Source organism: Diaporthe batatas, assembly GCF_019321695.1.
Source record: "Diaporthe batatas strain CRI 302-4 chromosome Unknown Contig00030, whole genome shotgun sequence".
NCBI lineage: Eukaryota > Fungi > Ascomycota > Sordariomycetes > Diaporthales > Diaporthaceae > Diaporthe > Diaporthe batatas.
The window spans coordinates 180,408-198,543 of NW_025408577.1; the positions used below are offsets into that span (position 1 = coordinate 180,408).

General features: G+C 54.5%; 1 protein-coding gene across 1 annotated transcript; it reads left to right on the forward strand.

Moving 5' to 3' along the window:
- Positions 1–1,053: 1,053 nt before the first annotated feature.
- On the forward strand, positions 1,054–17,454 carry KVR01_013681 (uncharacterized protein; the record flags this gene model as incomplete). Its single annotated transcript, XM_044792387.1, has 6 exons — positions 1,054–2,604; positions 2,655–3,681; positions 3,750–4,996; positions 5,064–6,656; positions 6,739–8,476; positions 8,555–17,454. The coding sequence occupies 6 exons, from the start codon at positions 1,054–1,056 to the stop codon at positions 17,452–17,454; spliced, it is 16,056 nt and encodes a 5,351-aa protein (XP_044637326.1).
- Between the last annotated feature and the right edge of the window lie 682 nt (positions 17,455–18,136).

An 18,136-nucleotide genomic window follows, 5' to 3' on the forward strand; every position in this document is an offset into this window, starting at 1 on the left:
ATAAATTTTAAAATTAAATATAGTTAACTTTAAATTAATTTAGTATTTAATTTTAATATATAAACTTTTATTATACTTTAATAAAGTATTTCTTAATTTATTTTAATAATATTTAATTTTTAAATTTAATCTTTTAAATATTATAAAATCTTTATTTAATATATAACTATTAAAAATTTTATATATAAGTTTTAATAAAAATAAATAATAATATTATATAAAAATATAATATAATTAAATATTATATAATTTTACTTTTATTTTATATATATTTTAATATATATATAATTATTTTATATATTAATAAATATTTTAAATTTAAGAAATAATAAGAATATAATATTTATAATAATAATTATAATATATAAAAAAGTTAAAAAGTATTATTATTATTATTATTATTATTATTATATATTTAATTTATAATAAATTAAATAAAAATATAATATAAAGTATAATAAAGGAAATATAAAAAGTATTATATAAATAATTAAATAAAATATAATAAAATCTTTTAATTGATTAAGACACTATTTAAGCATAGCTAGATACCCGGCTTCTAATTTAAGTATGTAAATTTCCAGTCTCCATGTTAGCTACGGAGCAGGCAGGCAGAATCCGATGCTTCCAGGTAAAAGTTAAAAGCCTGTTTAAAGTAGTGGGCGCCCCTCTATTTTTATCTTTGTCTTGAGCTACATCCCGCCGGAACTTAATATAAGCCTTCCCGTCGAGCTACTATGGTGCATGACAAAACTTGTAAACCTTCTGAATAAGTAAATTTTGAAAATTTTCACAGCAGAGTTGCCGGAACACTGTGGTGGCTGGGACCCGGTGTGTCACCCATGCCAGTGGCTTTTTTTTACGAAAGGACATGCAATGTGGTGGTTTGAAAGCAAGAGTGGCTCGACAATGACATTTCAGATCAGAATATGTGGTTTCGCTTCTATTCCGTATACGTCCGAGGACATACAGAATATAAAGGTAGGATCTTGACGCGCCCATCGCTCCCAGGAAAGGACTTGAATCGCGCCCATGGTCCATCAGCAATTGAAAATGGAGAACTACGAGAACATTGCAGCTCAAGCAGCACAGGCTTGCGCGATATCTGTCGACGACATTGAGTATGTCCACCGTGTCAGCCCGATACAGGAAGGCTTATGGGCAGCCAGCACGCCGGAACATGCCGCATATACCTACGAACTCGTGATCGAGGGCAAAGCTGATGCAGGAAATAAGTTCAAGGCTGCATGGCAGGATCTGGTGGATGTTACACCGATGCTCCGGAGCTGTATGTTGGTATTGGGACCGTCGTGTCATCTATTCCAAGTTGTGTTGCGTGCAACCAGTCCATGTGCAGGTCGCATCTACTCACCAGACGACAGCCCTATGCACCTGGGGCAACTTGACCACACTGGACTTGCACAACTATATTTTTCAAACTCGTCATCCTCTGCTGAGGAACACACCTTCCAGGCAGTCCTCAAAATCCACCATGCTTTATTCGACGGCTGGGCCATGCGCCTAGTCCTGGACAAGCTTCGGAAGGCCTACCGCGGCGAGGCCTTGGCCGGTCCGCCCAAGTTTCAGCAGTTCATCGACTACATCTACGCTCTGAACAGGGACAGCGAAAAGACCGGAGCCGCATCTGATTTCTGGCGATCCAGAATGGCCGACTGCAGGGCGGCAGACATTGTGGACCGCATCCCCGGCCTGAACGCAATGACAGACTCCACTACGACTTTCGGAAGCCCACAAACATTCCAGAGCACCACGGGGTCTTTCACCCTCTCCGTAATGGCCTACGCCGCCTGGGGCATTCTGGCCGGCGCATATGCCGCAACAGACAACGTCCTCTTCGCGACGATGCTCTCGGGTCGCGACGTCCCGGTCGAAGGCGCGCTCGACATGGCAGGGCCGACTATGGCGGCAGTGCCGTTCCACATCCGCGCCGGGCGCGACCAGTCGGTCGCCGCCGTCCTGGATCAGATCAAGGGTGATTTGCACATTGCTGTTGCGAACCAGCACGTGGGGTTGGCCAGGATCTGCCGTGACTACGGGGGATTCCCGAGCTCGCAGTTGCAGACGATGCTTCTCTGCCAGCCGGCGCATCTCGATGTTGTGGGACTACAGTCAGACGCCGGCTTAGGCAGCCCTGATTGGAAGGTGACTGGGCATGGAGGTGAAGCGCACCCATATGCTCTGGTGGTCGAGTGTTGGCTTCCTCGTGATTGTGGCCCATTGCGACTGACAGCCTACCACGATTCGAGGCTCCTCAGCTCGTCCCAGGCAGAAATGCTGCTAAGGCAGTTGTCCGAACTTACTTACAAAATCCAAAGCTGCGTGGATGAGCCCGCCGGGTCTCGGTCTCTCGTGGGAGACATCTGCCTCTCCAGCTCAGGCGATGTGCAAGCGTTGGCGCGGTTCAACGCGGAGCGCCCACCACCTGTTGACCGTTGCATCCACGACCTATTTATGGAAACTACGAAAGTTCACTCGAACTCTATCGCTGTAGATGCTTGGGACGAGAAATTCAGCTACAGCCGCCTCGACGAGCTGTCAGACAGGCTGGCGCAGAGCCTGACACGCCTTGGAGTTGGACCCGAGGTACAGGACATTGACCCCAAGTTCTCTCAAATGTACTGACAAAAGAGCAGAAAACAGTGCTTGTGTTCTTTCCCAAATCGGCATGGGTTGTTGTCGCCATGCTGGCAATACTCAAAGCCGGGGGGGCCTTCGTGCCCGTAGATCCCGCTCAACCGGATGGTCGCATCAAGGATATGGCACGCATATCAACGTGCCAGATCGCTATTTCACACCCATCTCTCACGGCTCGCCTCGAAAAGGTGATTGGATCGCAGTGTATTATGCTGGAAATAAGCCACGCGGCCCTCGCAGCCGTCGAGCCCCCACCGGCGTTGCTCACATCAAGCCACATTGCCGCCAGCCCGTCGAGCCTAGCCTATATCCTCTTTACCAGCGGCACAACGGGCGTCCCCAAGGGCGTGGCTGTCGAGCACCGTGCAGTAGCCTCGAGCATAACCTGCCGCTCCTGTCCCGATGCCATGAACATGACCTCGTCATCCCGAGTCCTGCAGTTCTCATCATACTGCTTCGACGCCTTCATCGACGAAGTATTCATGACACTCACGCGCGGTGCGTGCATCTGCGTCCCTCATACGGACGAGCTCCTCGGGGGTCTGGCCGATGCCATTGACCGCTACAAGATAACCTGGTCCATGATCACACCCTCCGTAGCCCGCGTTCTCAACCCCAAGCGCACGCCGACGCTCCAGACGCTGATACTGATCGGCGAGGCCGCCGTGACAGCCGACATCGAGCAGTGGCGAGGTCATGTGCCGCAGCTGCGCAACGGATACGGCCCCACCGAGACCTGCGTTATCTGCGTCGTGGGAGACTACTTCTCGGAGAGGCGCTACACCGCTGGCACGTCGCTCCTCGGAACGCCTCGAGGCTGCCTGGCGTGGGTTGTAGACCCGACGAATCCGAACCGCCTGACGCCTATTGGCGCGGCCGGAGAGCTGCTTATCGAAGGGCCAAATCTTGGGCGTGGGTATTGGGGAGATGCCGCTGGGACTGCGGCGTCTTGGATCAGTGGTCTTGACTGGCCTGGTGGCCTGGGCCATGAACGACGACTGTACCGTACGGGAGATCTGGTTCGCAGTAAGCTAAAGCCCGCAACATGTCTTCAAGAAATCTTGCTGGCCAGGACATATATTGACATTGCACAGTGCGGCCGAATGGATCCCTCATTTACATGGGTCGTATCGGAGGAGACTCGCAGGCAAAGCTTCGCGGCCAACGCTTTGAACTGCTCGAGGTGGAGCAGAATGTACGCCATGTTTTACCATCGATACAGCAGGTGACAGCCGTGGTCTTCACGCCTTCCGAGACAGGGCTTGAAGAAAAGAGGCTTGCCGTATTGTTCGTCAATCATGTCCGGTACAAGTCTACCATCCGCGCTGATCAAGACGTCAATACCAAAGACGTGGCATGGGGCGAAGTGCTCCCCGAGCAACTCCAACAGGAGCTACTCGAGGCTCGGCGCCTTTTAGAGACCAACCTGCCGTCATATATGATCCCGTCCCACTGGATCCATATGCAAGAGATGCCCCGCACCGTGTCAGGTAAAGCTGACCGGAAGACGATGACGCGATGGCTGCAAAGCCTCACCCCCCAACAACTCGGCTTCTTCTTGCTAGACCGAGCGTCAAGAGCACCAAGGGCTGCAGCGTCTTGCAAGGAGGAGGCACTTGTAAAGCTCTGGACTAAAGTCCTAGGAATCAAAGAGGACGAGATCAGCGTGGATGCCGACTTCATATTCCTGGGCGGTGACTCGATCAAAGCCATGCGGCTAGCGGCTGCGTCTCGGTCCCATGGCATCACTGGTCTCTCCACCACTGCGATACTGCAATTCGGAACCATCGAGGCGTTGGCGAAAGAAATAAGGCTTCGTGGGGTCGACCGTCCGAGCGGTGAAGCCGAGGACCCTCTGCCGGCTCCGTTCTCCCTTCTCCGCTTGGTTGGGCAGTCAGCCGCAGACGCAGTCATTGACGCCGCCAGAGCATGCCAGGTAGCGCCGTCAGCTATTCAAGATTTGTACCCGGTGACCCCCTTCCAGAAGAGCCTGTTCACTGCTAGCCTGAACAGCACAAATGCGTACCGGGGTCTGTTTGTTTACAAGCTTCGGCACGATGTCAATGTGCAGAGACTGCAGGACGCTTGGTCTGCTCTGGCAAGCGCCACACCGATCATTCGGACTCGCCTGTATACGACACCCGCGGGATTCTTCCAAGCAGTGGTCCAAAACGCCGTCACCTGCAACGTCGTGTCGTCAAGTCTGGATGATCATCTCTTCATGGAGCGAGAGGCGTCACGGGCTATCACCTTTGGATCTCCTCTATACCGTGCTTCCATCCTTCAGGATGTCAGGGAGGGTTGGCTTCAGAGTTACTTCGTATTGAATGCGCATCATGCTGTGAGTTTCCTATTTTAACCTCCAGCTTCTCGTTGTCAATCCTTTCTAATCAAGCTGGTGTTTCCAGGTGTATGATGCATGGTCTCTTTCCGGCCTTACCCATCAACTCAAAACGCTGTACAATAACCGCCCACAGGAGCACGACCAGACCCACCCTTCCGCGAATCAATACGTGCGCTTTGTAGACCATGTACTGCGCGCTGAAAGGAGTTTAGCTCAATCTTTCTGGAGGGAGTATCTCACAGGGGACCCGTTCACGCAGTTCCCACATACCAAGGTCTCCCCTTCCCAGTGGTTGCCAACCACCGATGCGACCACCGAACACGCGTTCTCCTTCCGCGGACGACACACCAGAGCGTCTGTCGCCCTGTACGCCGCATGGAGCCAGCTCGCAGCCATATACGGCGGTACCGACGATGTTGTGTTCGGCATCGTCACCACAGGTAGAGACATCCCGACGCTCCCTCACAGCGTGGACATCGTGGGCCCCATGGCGGCTACGGTGCCACTACGCATCCACGTGCCTACGGGGCGGGACACGCCGGTGTCAGCCCTGTTTGACGAGGTGCAGAAGGCGATCGCCGAGGTGACTCCGTACGAGCATTGCGGGATGAATGAGATCCGCAAGGCCAGCGCCGCGGCGGCGGCTGCTTGTGGCTTCCACAGCCTGCTGGTCGTGCAGGCAACATCGACCGTATTGGGGAAGCACGAGCGCGTTGATGACCCGGTGGTATCCGAACGGGACGCTGGAGCGAACATCCACCCGTATCCCCTGGTTCTGGAGGCGACGGTGCGTGAGAATATGGGCGACGTCAACGTGGTGGCGCACTACGACTCCACGCTCTTGGATGGGGCAACAGTCCAGCGCCTGCTAGAGCAGCTAGGCCATCTCGTCCAGGAGATGGTATGGCTCGCTGGAAGCTGCGGAACATTGGGCCAGGTGGATCTGCTCAGCCCCAGCGACAGGGCCAGCATCTGGGGGTGGAACAGTGAGCCGATGGTCGTGGTCCCCGTCCAGCGTCGCGTGCACGACATCATTGCCGAGCAGACATTGCTCCGTCCAGACAAAACTGCCGTTTTCGCGTGGGATAAGGAGCTCACATATACTGACCTAGAACGTCTGTCGTCGGCTCTAGCTGGGGTACTGTCTGGTCGTGGTGTGAAGACTGGTCAATTTGTCCCCATATGCCACGAGATGTCGGCATGGTCAGTGGTTGCCCAGGTCGCCGTCCTGAAGGCCGGTGCTGCTTGTGTCTCCCTGGACCCGAGTTACCCAGAAGCTCGAAATGCTGAAATTGTGGCCCAATGCGACGCCTCAGTCGGCATCGTGTCCAGCACAACCGAGCCGCTGTTCTCCAAGTCTTCACTGACCCTGCTGGTTGCCGAGTTCCACTCGCAGTCACCATCTCCGCCTCCAGCTACTAGTTTGGTTCCAGATCAGCCTGGAGAGGTCGCCACTCCTGTCAGCCCGGCATATTGCGTCTTCACCAGCGGTTCGACCGGAAAGCCCAAGGGAATCATCATCGAGCATGCCGCATTGTGCACCTCGGCACAGCACTATGGTGCAGCGATGCGGCTTTGCCCCACGTCTCGTGTGCTGCAATTCGCATCGTGCGCTTTTGACGTGAGCGTTGGTGAGACTTTGACCACCCTCATGCATGTGGGTATTCTTCTATTTCATCTGTCGAGGGATATGTAGGCCACTGGGGATCCTGTACTAATTACTGCGGCTGTTCATCCAGGGCGGCACCGTTTGTGTGGCCCGCGAAGACGATAGGCTGGCTGACCTGGCTGGATGCATCACACGCCTACAAGTCAACTGGCTCTATCTGACCTCGGCGGTTGCATCAATGTTGCAACCGAGTGATGTTCCGAGACTAGAGACTCTGGTTGTCGGAGGCGAAGCTGTACATCAGCAAGTCGTCGAGACGTGGGCTGAGAGCCATGTGACACTGATTAACGCATACGGCCCGGCCGAGACTACAATCTACTGTTCCGCCCGCATCGTCTCAACCAAGGACACCGACGCCCGTGACATCGGTACCGCGCTGGGCTGCCGGATGTGGATCGGCTGGGCCCCGGGGCAAGACGACAGCAACCTTCGGCTCGCTCCTCTCGGCGCCACGGGCGAGCTTCTCATCGAAGGCCCGATTGTCGCCCGCGGGTATCTCGGTCTTCCTGACTTGAACGCTACGAAGTTCGTTGGCATGCCCTGGCTCCGGCCAGATCGCAAGGTGTACCGGACGGGAGATCTTGCTTCCCAGGATGCACAGGGCCATTTCCATTTCCGTGGACGCCGCGACAATGGGCTGGTCAAGATCAATGGGCAGCGGCTGGATCTAGGCGAGGTCACTACCGTCCTTGCGAGCTCACGCGGTGATATACGACAGGCGGCGGCGGTTACCTTTCAACGTCAGGGTGTCGCGGATTCGCCGCCGAGTCACCCGGCCGTCCGCCTGGCCGCTTTCATCGTCTTGTCCGACACGGCCTCTGCTCTCGGGTCTGTTAACATCACGCGCCTTTCTCCTCTTGCGATGACCCATGGGTTGCGGGAGCGAATCTTGGACATTAAGAAACATCTTCAAACATTGCTCCCGAAACACATGATCCCATCTGTATTTGTACCGGTGTCCGCTCTCCCGAAGACTAGGACGCTGAAGATAGATTTGAAGGCTATGGCCAAGATGATGGAAACTATGACCGAGGCAGACCTTCAAAGCCTCTCATTGTCCTTGCGCGCAGACATATCAGAAGGTACGGCATACAAAGCGCCTCGCAATGCTATGGAGTCAACAATACTGCAACACTGGACCAAGGCCCTGGGCTTGTGTGAGAAGACCACACCCGCCGGCGTCGACGACAACTTCTTCGAACTTGGTGGCGACTCGATCACTGCAATGCACTTCACCTGGCTTGCACGAGGGGACGGTCTGCACCTTTCCGTGCGAGACATTTATGCCCACCCTTCAGTCTCCGACCTGGCCGGCCTTCTGGCCACACGATGCCCCGAGGGGTCACCAGAACAGAAAGCAGATGACCCCCCCCTGCCATTTTCTCTCGTGTCTGCTGGCGAGAAGGAAGCGGTGCTCAGCGAGGTTCGCGAGCTGGGACTTGGTGCCACCGACGTGGAGGACATTTACGCCGCCACCGTTACACAACGTGGGCTCCTTCTGGAAACAGAGACAAGCAAAGACCTGTGGGTCTCAAAGGATGTCTTTGAGTTCGAAGCCGACGTGGATCCCGAAAGGCTGCGAGTCGCCTGGGAGCGCCTCGTCGAGCTCAATCCCATCTTCCGGACCCGTATTGTGCATGCCGCGGCTGTGGGAGGTGTCGCCCAGGCCTACCAAGTTGTCCTACGTCCTGGGAAAGTATGGGGGGATGGATCGCAGGCAGAGGAGTGTAGATTTGGTTTTGGCCACCCGTTGTCATATCAACGGATCCAGAGTAACCGATTCGAGTGGATCCGCCACCATTCTCTGTGTAGGTCGACCACTAACCTCCACAGCCCTTTGAGATGATTGATTACTGACACAACCTTCCCTCCTTTCTCCCTTGCAGATGACGGCTGGGCCACCAACCTCGTTCTGCACCAATTTGAACACCTATATAGAACCGGTGGCCCAGACAAGCGGCTGGTTCTGCCCCCTTCATGCTACATCCGCATGTTGCAACGCCACGATGCAGAAACAGCCAAGACATTCTGGCAAACAGAGTTCAGCAACATCAGCACAGGCGCGCTGGAGTCGTGTGCGTTCCCACGCACACTTTCCAGCAAGACTTCGGACTTGACTCCCTCGACTGCGAATAGATCAACGACCCGACCAGTTATCTCACTGCCTGGCGCCGGCGCGACCGTCGCACGGCTGCCTGTCCTCGTCGAGGCGGCATGGGCGTTGACACTCTCTGCCTACCTCAACTCAGAGGACGTAGTATTGGGGGTCGTGCGATCTGGCAGAACCATGGACCCCAGCCTCGCACACATCGTCTGCCCTACAGCGTCCTTCGTCCCGCGGCGGTTCCAGCCGAACGACGGGAAAGAGGTGTCCGCATTCCTGGAGGAAGCGAGCGAGAAATCCGAGGCCGCTACACCACACGAGCATGCTGGATTGGCTTGGCTGCAGGAGACTGTCCAGAATCAGACCAGGAAGAAGGCGACGCTGAACCACTTGGTCGTAGTCCAGACCGAAGAGTTGATCTCTGGGACAGCGACAGCCGGCGGGCAAACGTGCCTCGAGGCCATCGGACTGAAGCCAGCCGTGCCCAGCGGAGGCGATGCCGGCAGCGAGCCAGCGTCCCCGTTCCCCTTTGGCCTCGTTCTTGAACTTGTTGTCGTGAAATCCAAGGGATCCCGGAGCACTCAGATCCAGCTGTTGGCCTACTACGACAACCGACAGATAAGCGAGGTCGTGCTGCATCGTGTGCTGTCACATTTTGAGCATATCCTCACACAGCTCATAGAGGCGCCTCGAGGTACTCTGCTCCGAGACATCGGCATTTGGAGCTCTCAGCTCCTGCGCGACCAGATGCCCTTCGTCGACGCCGCGCCGCCACCGCCCCCCGTCGAGATGTGTGTCCATGAGCTCATCGGCCAGCACTGGGGTCAGGACTCGCCTCAGGCACACGCTCCAGCGGTTTGTACAGCACAGAACAACACGATCCTGACGTACAGAGACCTGGACACGTGTTCTGCTCTGCTATGCCATCGTCTTCTCCACGACGGGCGCTTGGTCAAGCAGCAGAGTTCGTTTGTTGGTGTTCTCTTTAACAAGTCTCCCTGGACGGTGGTAGCTATGCTCGCCATCTGGCGCGCGAGTGCTGCGGTGGTTCTTCTGGACGCCACCCAGCCCAGAAGTCACATTCTGAAAATCTTGAACAAAGCCAATGTTGAAATACTCCTTGTCACGCCCGAGACACGACAAATCGTGCAAGACCACCCCGCGGTCCTGATAGTGGACCATGAATCGCTATTCACGCCCGTCCCAGATGAGGATGTCGTTAATAAAGGTCCAAGAAAACCCTCAAAGTTCGGCGATCCTTGTTACTGCATCATGACGAGCGGGTCAACTGGCGAGCCCAAGGGTGTCGTCGTCTCGCACAGCGGCATCGCAGCCAGTGCCGTGCATCACGGCCGTGCCACTGGTCTGTCCACGTCCTCTCGGGTGATCCAGTCCTCGTCGTACTCATTCGACGTCGCCATCGACGAGATAATATCCACCCTAGTCCACGGAGGCTGCGTCTGCGTGCCCAGGGAGGGGGACGCCCAGGCCCGCCTGGCTGAAGCAATCAGCGAGTTGGACGCCAACGTGGTGTTACTGACCCCCGGAGTATTGGAAACTCTCGATCGGGCAGCTGTCCCGAGCCTAAAGACCGTGGTTGTCGGTGGCTCTTCGCTAAGCGCGTCCCTGCGCAATGCGTGGCAGGGCCGCGTCCGCTTACTCGTTGCCTATGGGCCTTCTGAGTGCAGCGTCACGGCATCGATGGACACTGACATAAGTGGGAAGCCTCTCAATACGATCGGAACGCCCGTGGGATGCAGAGCCTGGGTGCTCGGGTACACAGGCAACGAAGATGGGGACGCCAACCATCGACTGCGACTTGCTCCGTTAGGCAACGTCGGGGAGCTCGCAATCGAGGGCCCCATCCTGGCTCTAGGCTACCTTGGTGACGCAGCGCTCACGTCTGAGAAGTTCATATCAGCTTCTCATATCTCAGGAAGGTTCTGCGAGTTCACGGGCTGCCCACCCGACACGCGGCTATATCGAACCGGCGACTTGGTCAGGCAGGATTCGGCTGGATCATTGCTTTTTGTTGGCCGGCGAGACAACCAAGTGAAGGTACGGGGGGTACGCGTGGAAGTGGAGGCTGTTCAACAGGCTATCCTCCAGTCCCCTGCCGCCGCAAACACGGTCGGCGATGCTGTGGTTACGGTCCCGGGCAAAGGTCATCTGCAGGGCCGCCTTGTGGCTGTCCTGCAATTGCGGCACGAGACAACCACATCTACCTCTGAGCCTGCAGGCGGCATGATCATCGGGGAGTCCCCAGAGTCCGAGGCTATCAAGAGGTATTTGTCAAAGCAACTGCCAAGTTGTCACGTCCCCGAAGTATGGGCTTCAGTGACGCGCATGCCTCAACTTCCGTCTTCGAAGGTGGACAGGGCCGCTATCCGACAACAGCTTGAAGCCATCCGACACATCCCGCGCACCTTTACAGGTGTCAAAGCAAAGTTTAGATCGAAGACGTCGTCACAGAAGATACTGCGGGACCTGATGGGCCAGATCCTTCGGGAGGACTTGTCCTCTGCGCCCGGCGACTTGACCTTTCCACAGCTGGGTGGCAACTCGCTCTTGGCAATGCAGCTTGTGAGACGGTGCAAAGCTGTGGGAGCCCCGCTCAGCCTTTCCCACGTCCTGGGAAACCACACCATAGAGGAGATGGCTCGGGAAATGAACGAGTCGAGGGTGACCAAACTCGAGACACACCAGCAGCTAGTACATGGAGTGCAGGCATGGGACATTGTTCCTCTCACGCCTGCGCAGCACATGTTCTTTTCCATTTACCCTTGGGGCCCGAACTATTTCAACCAGAGCACTTACCTCAGGGTCAACAGTGCTGCCGTGGCAGTGGAGCAATTGCAGGGGCACCTCCTTAGGCTTGTCGGCCACCATGCGGCTCTGCGCTCGCGGTTCCTGAGACGACTCGAGCTTGAATTCCCAGCGGCTGGTGCCTGGCAGTGGGAATGTGCCATCACGGACGATGTCCCGGGCTCCCTACATTTCCAAACTCACGTCGTTCGTGAAGGCCAAGAGGTGGACACCGTAGCTCGTATCTCTGCCGAGACACAGCAGGTCCTGAATATCAGTGGTGGGCCGCTGTTTGCTGCAGCTGCGTTTGTATTACCTGACGGAGCGCTGGACTTGCTTATGCTGGCCCACCATCTCGTCGTGGACGTCGTGTCGTGGGATATACTGCGCAGCGATCTTGTGGTGTTGCTTTCTGGCGGCCTGCTTCCCTCAGCCACACCTCCACCTTTCGGTTCTGCGAACAAAGAGGTTGGAAATGACTCAGAAGACGACCCATCATGCATGCAAGATGCTTACAAATTCTGGGGCATTGATGAGACAGGCAGGGCTGGACGGGCAGCCACCCGCAGGCCAACAAAGTGGACCGTCAGCCTCACACCATCGCAAACACTTGCCCTGTCGGCCAGTGTCCGTGGCATCGACAGTCTCGATGTGGGCGACGCCGTTGAAGCTGCGATTGGTAGTGCCTTCTCCCAGATGTGCCAGGCCTCAGGGCGTACTTCAAGCCCTCGCATGGTTGTTGAGGAACATGGACGTGGCAGCGAGCAAACCACAACGGTAGGCTGGCTCACAAGACTCCGCCAAGTCTCGTTGTCGGTCTCACAAAGTCCTGTGGTCGAGGGCATATGGAGAGCTCGGCACGGCCGGCTGAACATCGCAGACCGCAATCACGCCGCCACAATAAAGACGGTGCCGTTTGAGATTGTGCTGAACTACGTCGGGGACTCTTCGCTCAATGAGGCCGAGTCCGGTCTGCTGTCTCGGTCCCCGCTCTCTGCAGCTGCGGAGAGAGTGGCGGACATGGACCCTTCGCTTGAGTCCCTGGCCCTGGTCGAAGTAGTGGCTTCTCTTGGTGAGCCAGGCCTTGCCCTGAACGTGACATGCGATGGCCGGTTGAGAAACGTGGACCGCGTCCACGCGGCCATCGAGCGCAGCCTGCGATATCTCTACATGGACATACCCGCGGCGCTGGCCTCCTCGGAAATCCGCCAGAGCTTGCGTCTGCTGCCAGTACTCGACTCGGACGACTACGCAGTCAGCGAGCGGCGTCGCGCCCAAGTCAACAAGTTACTGGGGCTAGACCACATTGATCAAGTACAGGAGGTCCTTGCATGCACTCCTGCGCAAGAGCGGATCCTTTTAGCTCAAGCCCGCGATCCAAGTCACTTTCACATTCATGCCTCGTGGAAAGTCTCGGCACTTGATGTAGGCGGCCCACTTGCACCCATCGATGCAGATAAGCTGCAAGACGCTTGCAACGAGGTTGTACGGCATCACGCATCATTACGGACAAGGTTCGTGACTCTCCCGGACATGGTGTCTCCGTTGCAGGTTGTGCTTGCAAACCCGCCGGCCGGCGGACCTCTGCGAGTCCGGGCCCTCTCGGATGGCGCAGCACATATTGAGCTTCAGGTTTCCCACGCAGCCTTCGACGGGACGTCTTCCGCCACAGTTGAGCGTGATATCGGGCTGGCATACCGGGGAAAGCCATTGGACAGAAAAAATACGAACACGCTCCGAAGATACATCCAACATGTCCGTCAGTCCAACATGGAGGCTGCGGACGCGTTCTGGGCTCAATACCTTGCAGGCGCCCAGCCTCGCTGTCTGCCTCGGATGGGTCTGGTGCCGCACAAAAGCGAGCCCGAATTTGGCTTCTTCGACAGCAGACTGAGCGCCCAGTTTCAAGGGTCCCTCGGTCCCTGGTGTCGCCGGTTCAAGGCGACAGCTCCGGCGGCTATTCACGTCGCATGGGCCCTGACACTACGCGCCTACACAGGCTTCGAAGACGTCAGCTTCGGTTGGGTTGCCGGTGGTCGCGACGCGCCTGTCACTGGGATCGAGGACGCCGTGGGCATGTTCGGAAGCCTGCTGGTGTGTCGGGTAACCATGGGCTCCGGGCACAGACTCACAGACGTGGTTACTGCCACGGTTCAGGACATGTTCTTGGCTTTGGAGCACCAGATCGGCTCGCCCAGGTTGAATCACCAGGGCCAGCCGCTATTTGATACTATTCTGAGTGTGCAGACTGCTGCCTCAAATCCTGCCGATGAGGCCCTTAAGTTCCAAGAGCAGGACGGTGTTGATCGCACCGAATACGCTCTCGTGCTCAACGCCAGGGTCGCTTCCGAGACCGAGTTCCGCCTTACGTACAACTCGCACAAGATTCCAGACTCGGTAGCACAAGCCATGCTTTCTGCATTCGAGAAGGCCATGGGCTGTGTCTTGGCCATGACCGGGGATTCCGGGGAGACTGTAGCCACAACAGACCTCTGCTCCCCACTTCATTGTCAACTGGCTCAAGCGTTTAACTCTCAGTCGGAATTGTTCCTAAATGGCTATGTGGGAACTCAACCTGCGCATACGATCCCGTCCCTGTTCTCCAGGCAGGTTGAGATACGTCCTGATGCTGTTGCTGTTGAGAGTTGGGACGCCCGCTACACCTACGCCGAGCTTGATCGCGCGTCCGTAGGCCTGGCCCGTCATTTATTCCACCTCGGACTGCGACGAGGCCAGATCGTGCCTGTCCTCTGTGACAAGTCGGCCGCAGTCATTGTGAGCTTACTTGCCATCCTGCGTGTGGGCGCCTCGTGCGCCTTTCTATCGCCAAGCGACGGCACGCATAGACTGAGAGATATTGCTGTGGATCAAATCGGCGCCCAAGTAGTTCTGGCCAGCCCAAACCACACTGATAAGGCTCGGGTACTCGGGTGCGATAATGTGGTGGTGGTTGATTCGAAGTTGGTGCTTGAGCACGACTTCGCACCGAACGTCCGCACACATTGCTCCATGGACAAAAGCATGCCCGAGGACGTGGCTTTCGTGGTGTTCACCTCCGGCTCCACGGGACGACCAAAGGGCGTCATGTTGCCGCACTCAGCACTTTGCTTTAGCGTCCTGAAATATGGCCCTCAGCTCGGCATTTCCGAACATTCCCGCATCTTCCAATTCTCAGCATACACCTTCGACGTCGGCATCGGAGACATGGCAGCTTCTCTCATCCATGGCGCCACACTTTGCGTTCCACACGAGCACGAAAGGACGAGTGATTTGAACGGCGCGATCGAGCGATCCAAGTCAAACTGCCTGTTCATCACGCCCTCCGTGGCCGCACTCCTCGAGCGCGAGCGGTGCAGCAGCCTTCGGATCCTCGTCCTCATCGGCGAACTGCCGAAGGCGGAGTCCTACCACACATGGCGGGGCCGCGTGAGGCTCTTCAACGCGTGGGGTCCTGCTGAGTGTGCCGTGTTGAGCACCATGCACGAGATCAAGTCAGAAATCGATCCGCCGAGCCTGATTGGGCGACCTGCGAATTGTCGAATCTGGCTCGTCCATCCCTCTGACCCTTCTCGCCTTGTGCCCAGCGGATGCATAGGCGAGATCCTAGTCGAAGGACCCAATGTCGCATATGGTTACCTGGGCGACATGAAGCGGGCGACGCATGCTTTTCTCTCCCCCGACCAGGCACCCAGTGCTCTGCAGCCGCTGCCACCCGGCGTCAGGCTCTACTTGACGGGTGATTTGGCGAGGTGCGTGCCGCAACGTCAAGGCCTGCTGTTCTTCGAGGCGCGCAAGGACTTGCAGGTCAAGCTCCGTGGGCAGCGGATCGAGCTTGGCGAGATTGAGTCGCACTTCTGCCAGCGGGCGCAAGAGGCACTGAGAAGTCTCGGGTTGGGCTTCCATCGTCTTCTTGGTGCAGTGGACATATTCACGCAGCGCACAGGTGACAGAGCCCTCGTGGCGTTCCTGCATGTGATTCCAGCAAGTGAGACTGGTAGGTCCGGCGAGGGCGAGCAGCCTGTGCTCTGTGAGCTGTCGTCCTTTTTTGGCGTACAAGTGGACGAGCTTGGGTTTTATGCGCGGCTCCAAGAGCAACTGCGGCAGGACCTTGCTGCGTACATGGTCCCATCGGCCTTCCTCACCCTCAGTGCTCTCCCAAGAACTACATCTGGCAAGTTGGATCGCACAGCGCTACGTGCACTTGCGCAGACACATGGTGTTGAGCACTCGTCGTCCACCAGGACTCGGAGTCTTGCCCGGCCCGCGACCGGTAACATGGTGACCTGTCCACGGCAACAACACCTTCGGACCTTGTGGTCTAAAGTCCTTCGGCTTGACGAATGTGTCATTGGCCTCGAGAGCAACTTCTTCCAACTTGGTGGAGATAGCATCTCAGCCATACGCCTTGCCGCGGCCGTAAGACGCACTCAAGGACTGAGCCTGTCTGTTCTGAGCATTATGAATTTTCCTGTGTTCGAACGGATGGCGGCGCAGATGCAGCAGGAGAGGGATTCTGTCGTTGAAGGAGGGCCCTCCAAACCCGAGACCACGCTTGTGAACGGGCATGTCTCGGTCGGCTGCGACAAGTACCAGTTCCCGGCCACGAATACACAGGGTGCCATGGTCCGCTTCAATATGGCACCCGGACGAGGGTTCATGAACTACTTCAGTCTTCGCCTGGGACCCCGGACGACCAAGGCCGCGGTTGATTCTGCTTGCCACGCCGTCCTTGCCCATCATGCCGTGCTGCGGTCATGCTTTGAGCAGCAAGGAGGATCAATCATCCAGCGCGTACTGCCCGAGGCAGGCGTGGCGGCCATCGAGCATCATCGGTGCACAGAAACGGACGACCTGGATGTCACAGCTGGGCTTATCATCAAATCAGATCGTGGCGCACCGTTGAAATGGGGGGACTGCCTGACGCGTGTGTTTATCCTCCGACAAGATCGCACGGGTGCTTCGAGAGTCATCTTCCGGCTGTCCCATGCTCTATACGATGGCATGTGTCTGCCTGGCCTGTGGCAGAATTTCGCGAAGGCGTATGATGGGCAAAGCCTCGGACCCGAGGATGCGCTCTTTCGAGATTTCGCAAAGGCCGCGGCCGTTGTGTCAGACGATGCGGTGAGATTCTGGACGGACTTGTTGCGAAACTCAAAGATAACTTCGGTGACAACTCGGTCACGCTCGGGGTTCACAGACAACCTCATGACAGGCCGCGCGACCCGCGCCATCCCTTCTGCGCACTTTTCCCTTTTCTCCGTGACACCGGCGTCGGTCTTCAAGGCCGCTTGGGCTGTGGTCCTGGCAGTTTTGTCCAACTCGGATGACATTGTCTTTGGACACGTCGTCTCCGGCCGAGAGACACTGGCACCATCCATGCTCAAGTCGTTCGGCGCATTCCTGAACTTGATACCAGTCCGCGCTTGCCCGGAGTCATCGCAAATGTCTGCCGCACAGCTTGTTCACGACATTCACAGTCAACACGTGGCCACGTTGCCGCATAACACCGTGGGCCTTCAGCAGCTCGTGCAGTTAGGCTGTGTAGACTGGCCGACAGACGTCCGGTTCTCGTCCGTTGTACAGTACCAGAACCTGCCGAGCGACTCTTTAGTTTCGCTCGAGTCTGGGCCTCTGGCTGCCGCGGATATTCGGGTGGACGGCAGCACAGGAGCTTATGCCGATCTTTGGGCCACAGCGACGCCAGTTGGGGAGTCGACGAACGTAGAAGTAGTTTTCGATCAGCTTGTCGTACCCCCAGAGGTTGTGAACAACTTGCTTGATGCTGTGCGCATGGTGTTGGGCAGTATGCATGCTGATAACGCAGCTACGGTTGCGACCTTGTGTAGCGTGGCAAAGGATTGTTTAACCCAGAGTTAAAGACACATGGGATAGACTCGGCGAACTTGGTACCATAGCATATTATGACCGCGGCCCCCTCAGGTAGTGGGGATTATCTACTAAGTTCCAAGCACACTCATTTATATTCTAAGATACTAAAATAGCGCTAATAACCTTTAAATATTATATAGTATTAAACTCTTTATATAATTATTATTTCTTTAATATTTTTATATATAACTTTATTATTAATATTTTTAATTATAAATTACTTTTTTATATAACTTTTAATTAATTATTATAATTAAATTTTACTTTTAAATATAATATTTTATTTATAAAATTATTATATAATAATTTAATTATTATTAATATATTATTAACTTTATATATTAATATATTTCTTTTAATATAAAGTTAAAAATTTATAATTATAATTCTTTAATTAATTTTAATTTAATTATTTTATTATATTATAATTTAATTTAATTTCTAATTTTATTTAAATTTAAAATTCTTATAGATCTTAATTTCCTTTAAATTAAACTTATAATTCTTTAACTTTTAAAAATATATTAATTATTTTAAATATTAATAACTTTTTTAAAATAAAAATCTATTTTTATATAATTATAAATTTAATTATTAATAATTATTTCTTTTTTATTTATAATAAAGTTATTAAAATTATAAATTTAAATAATAAAATATAATTACTTTA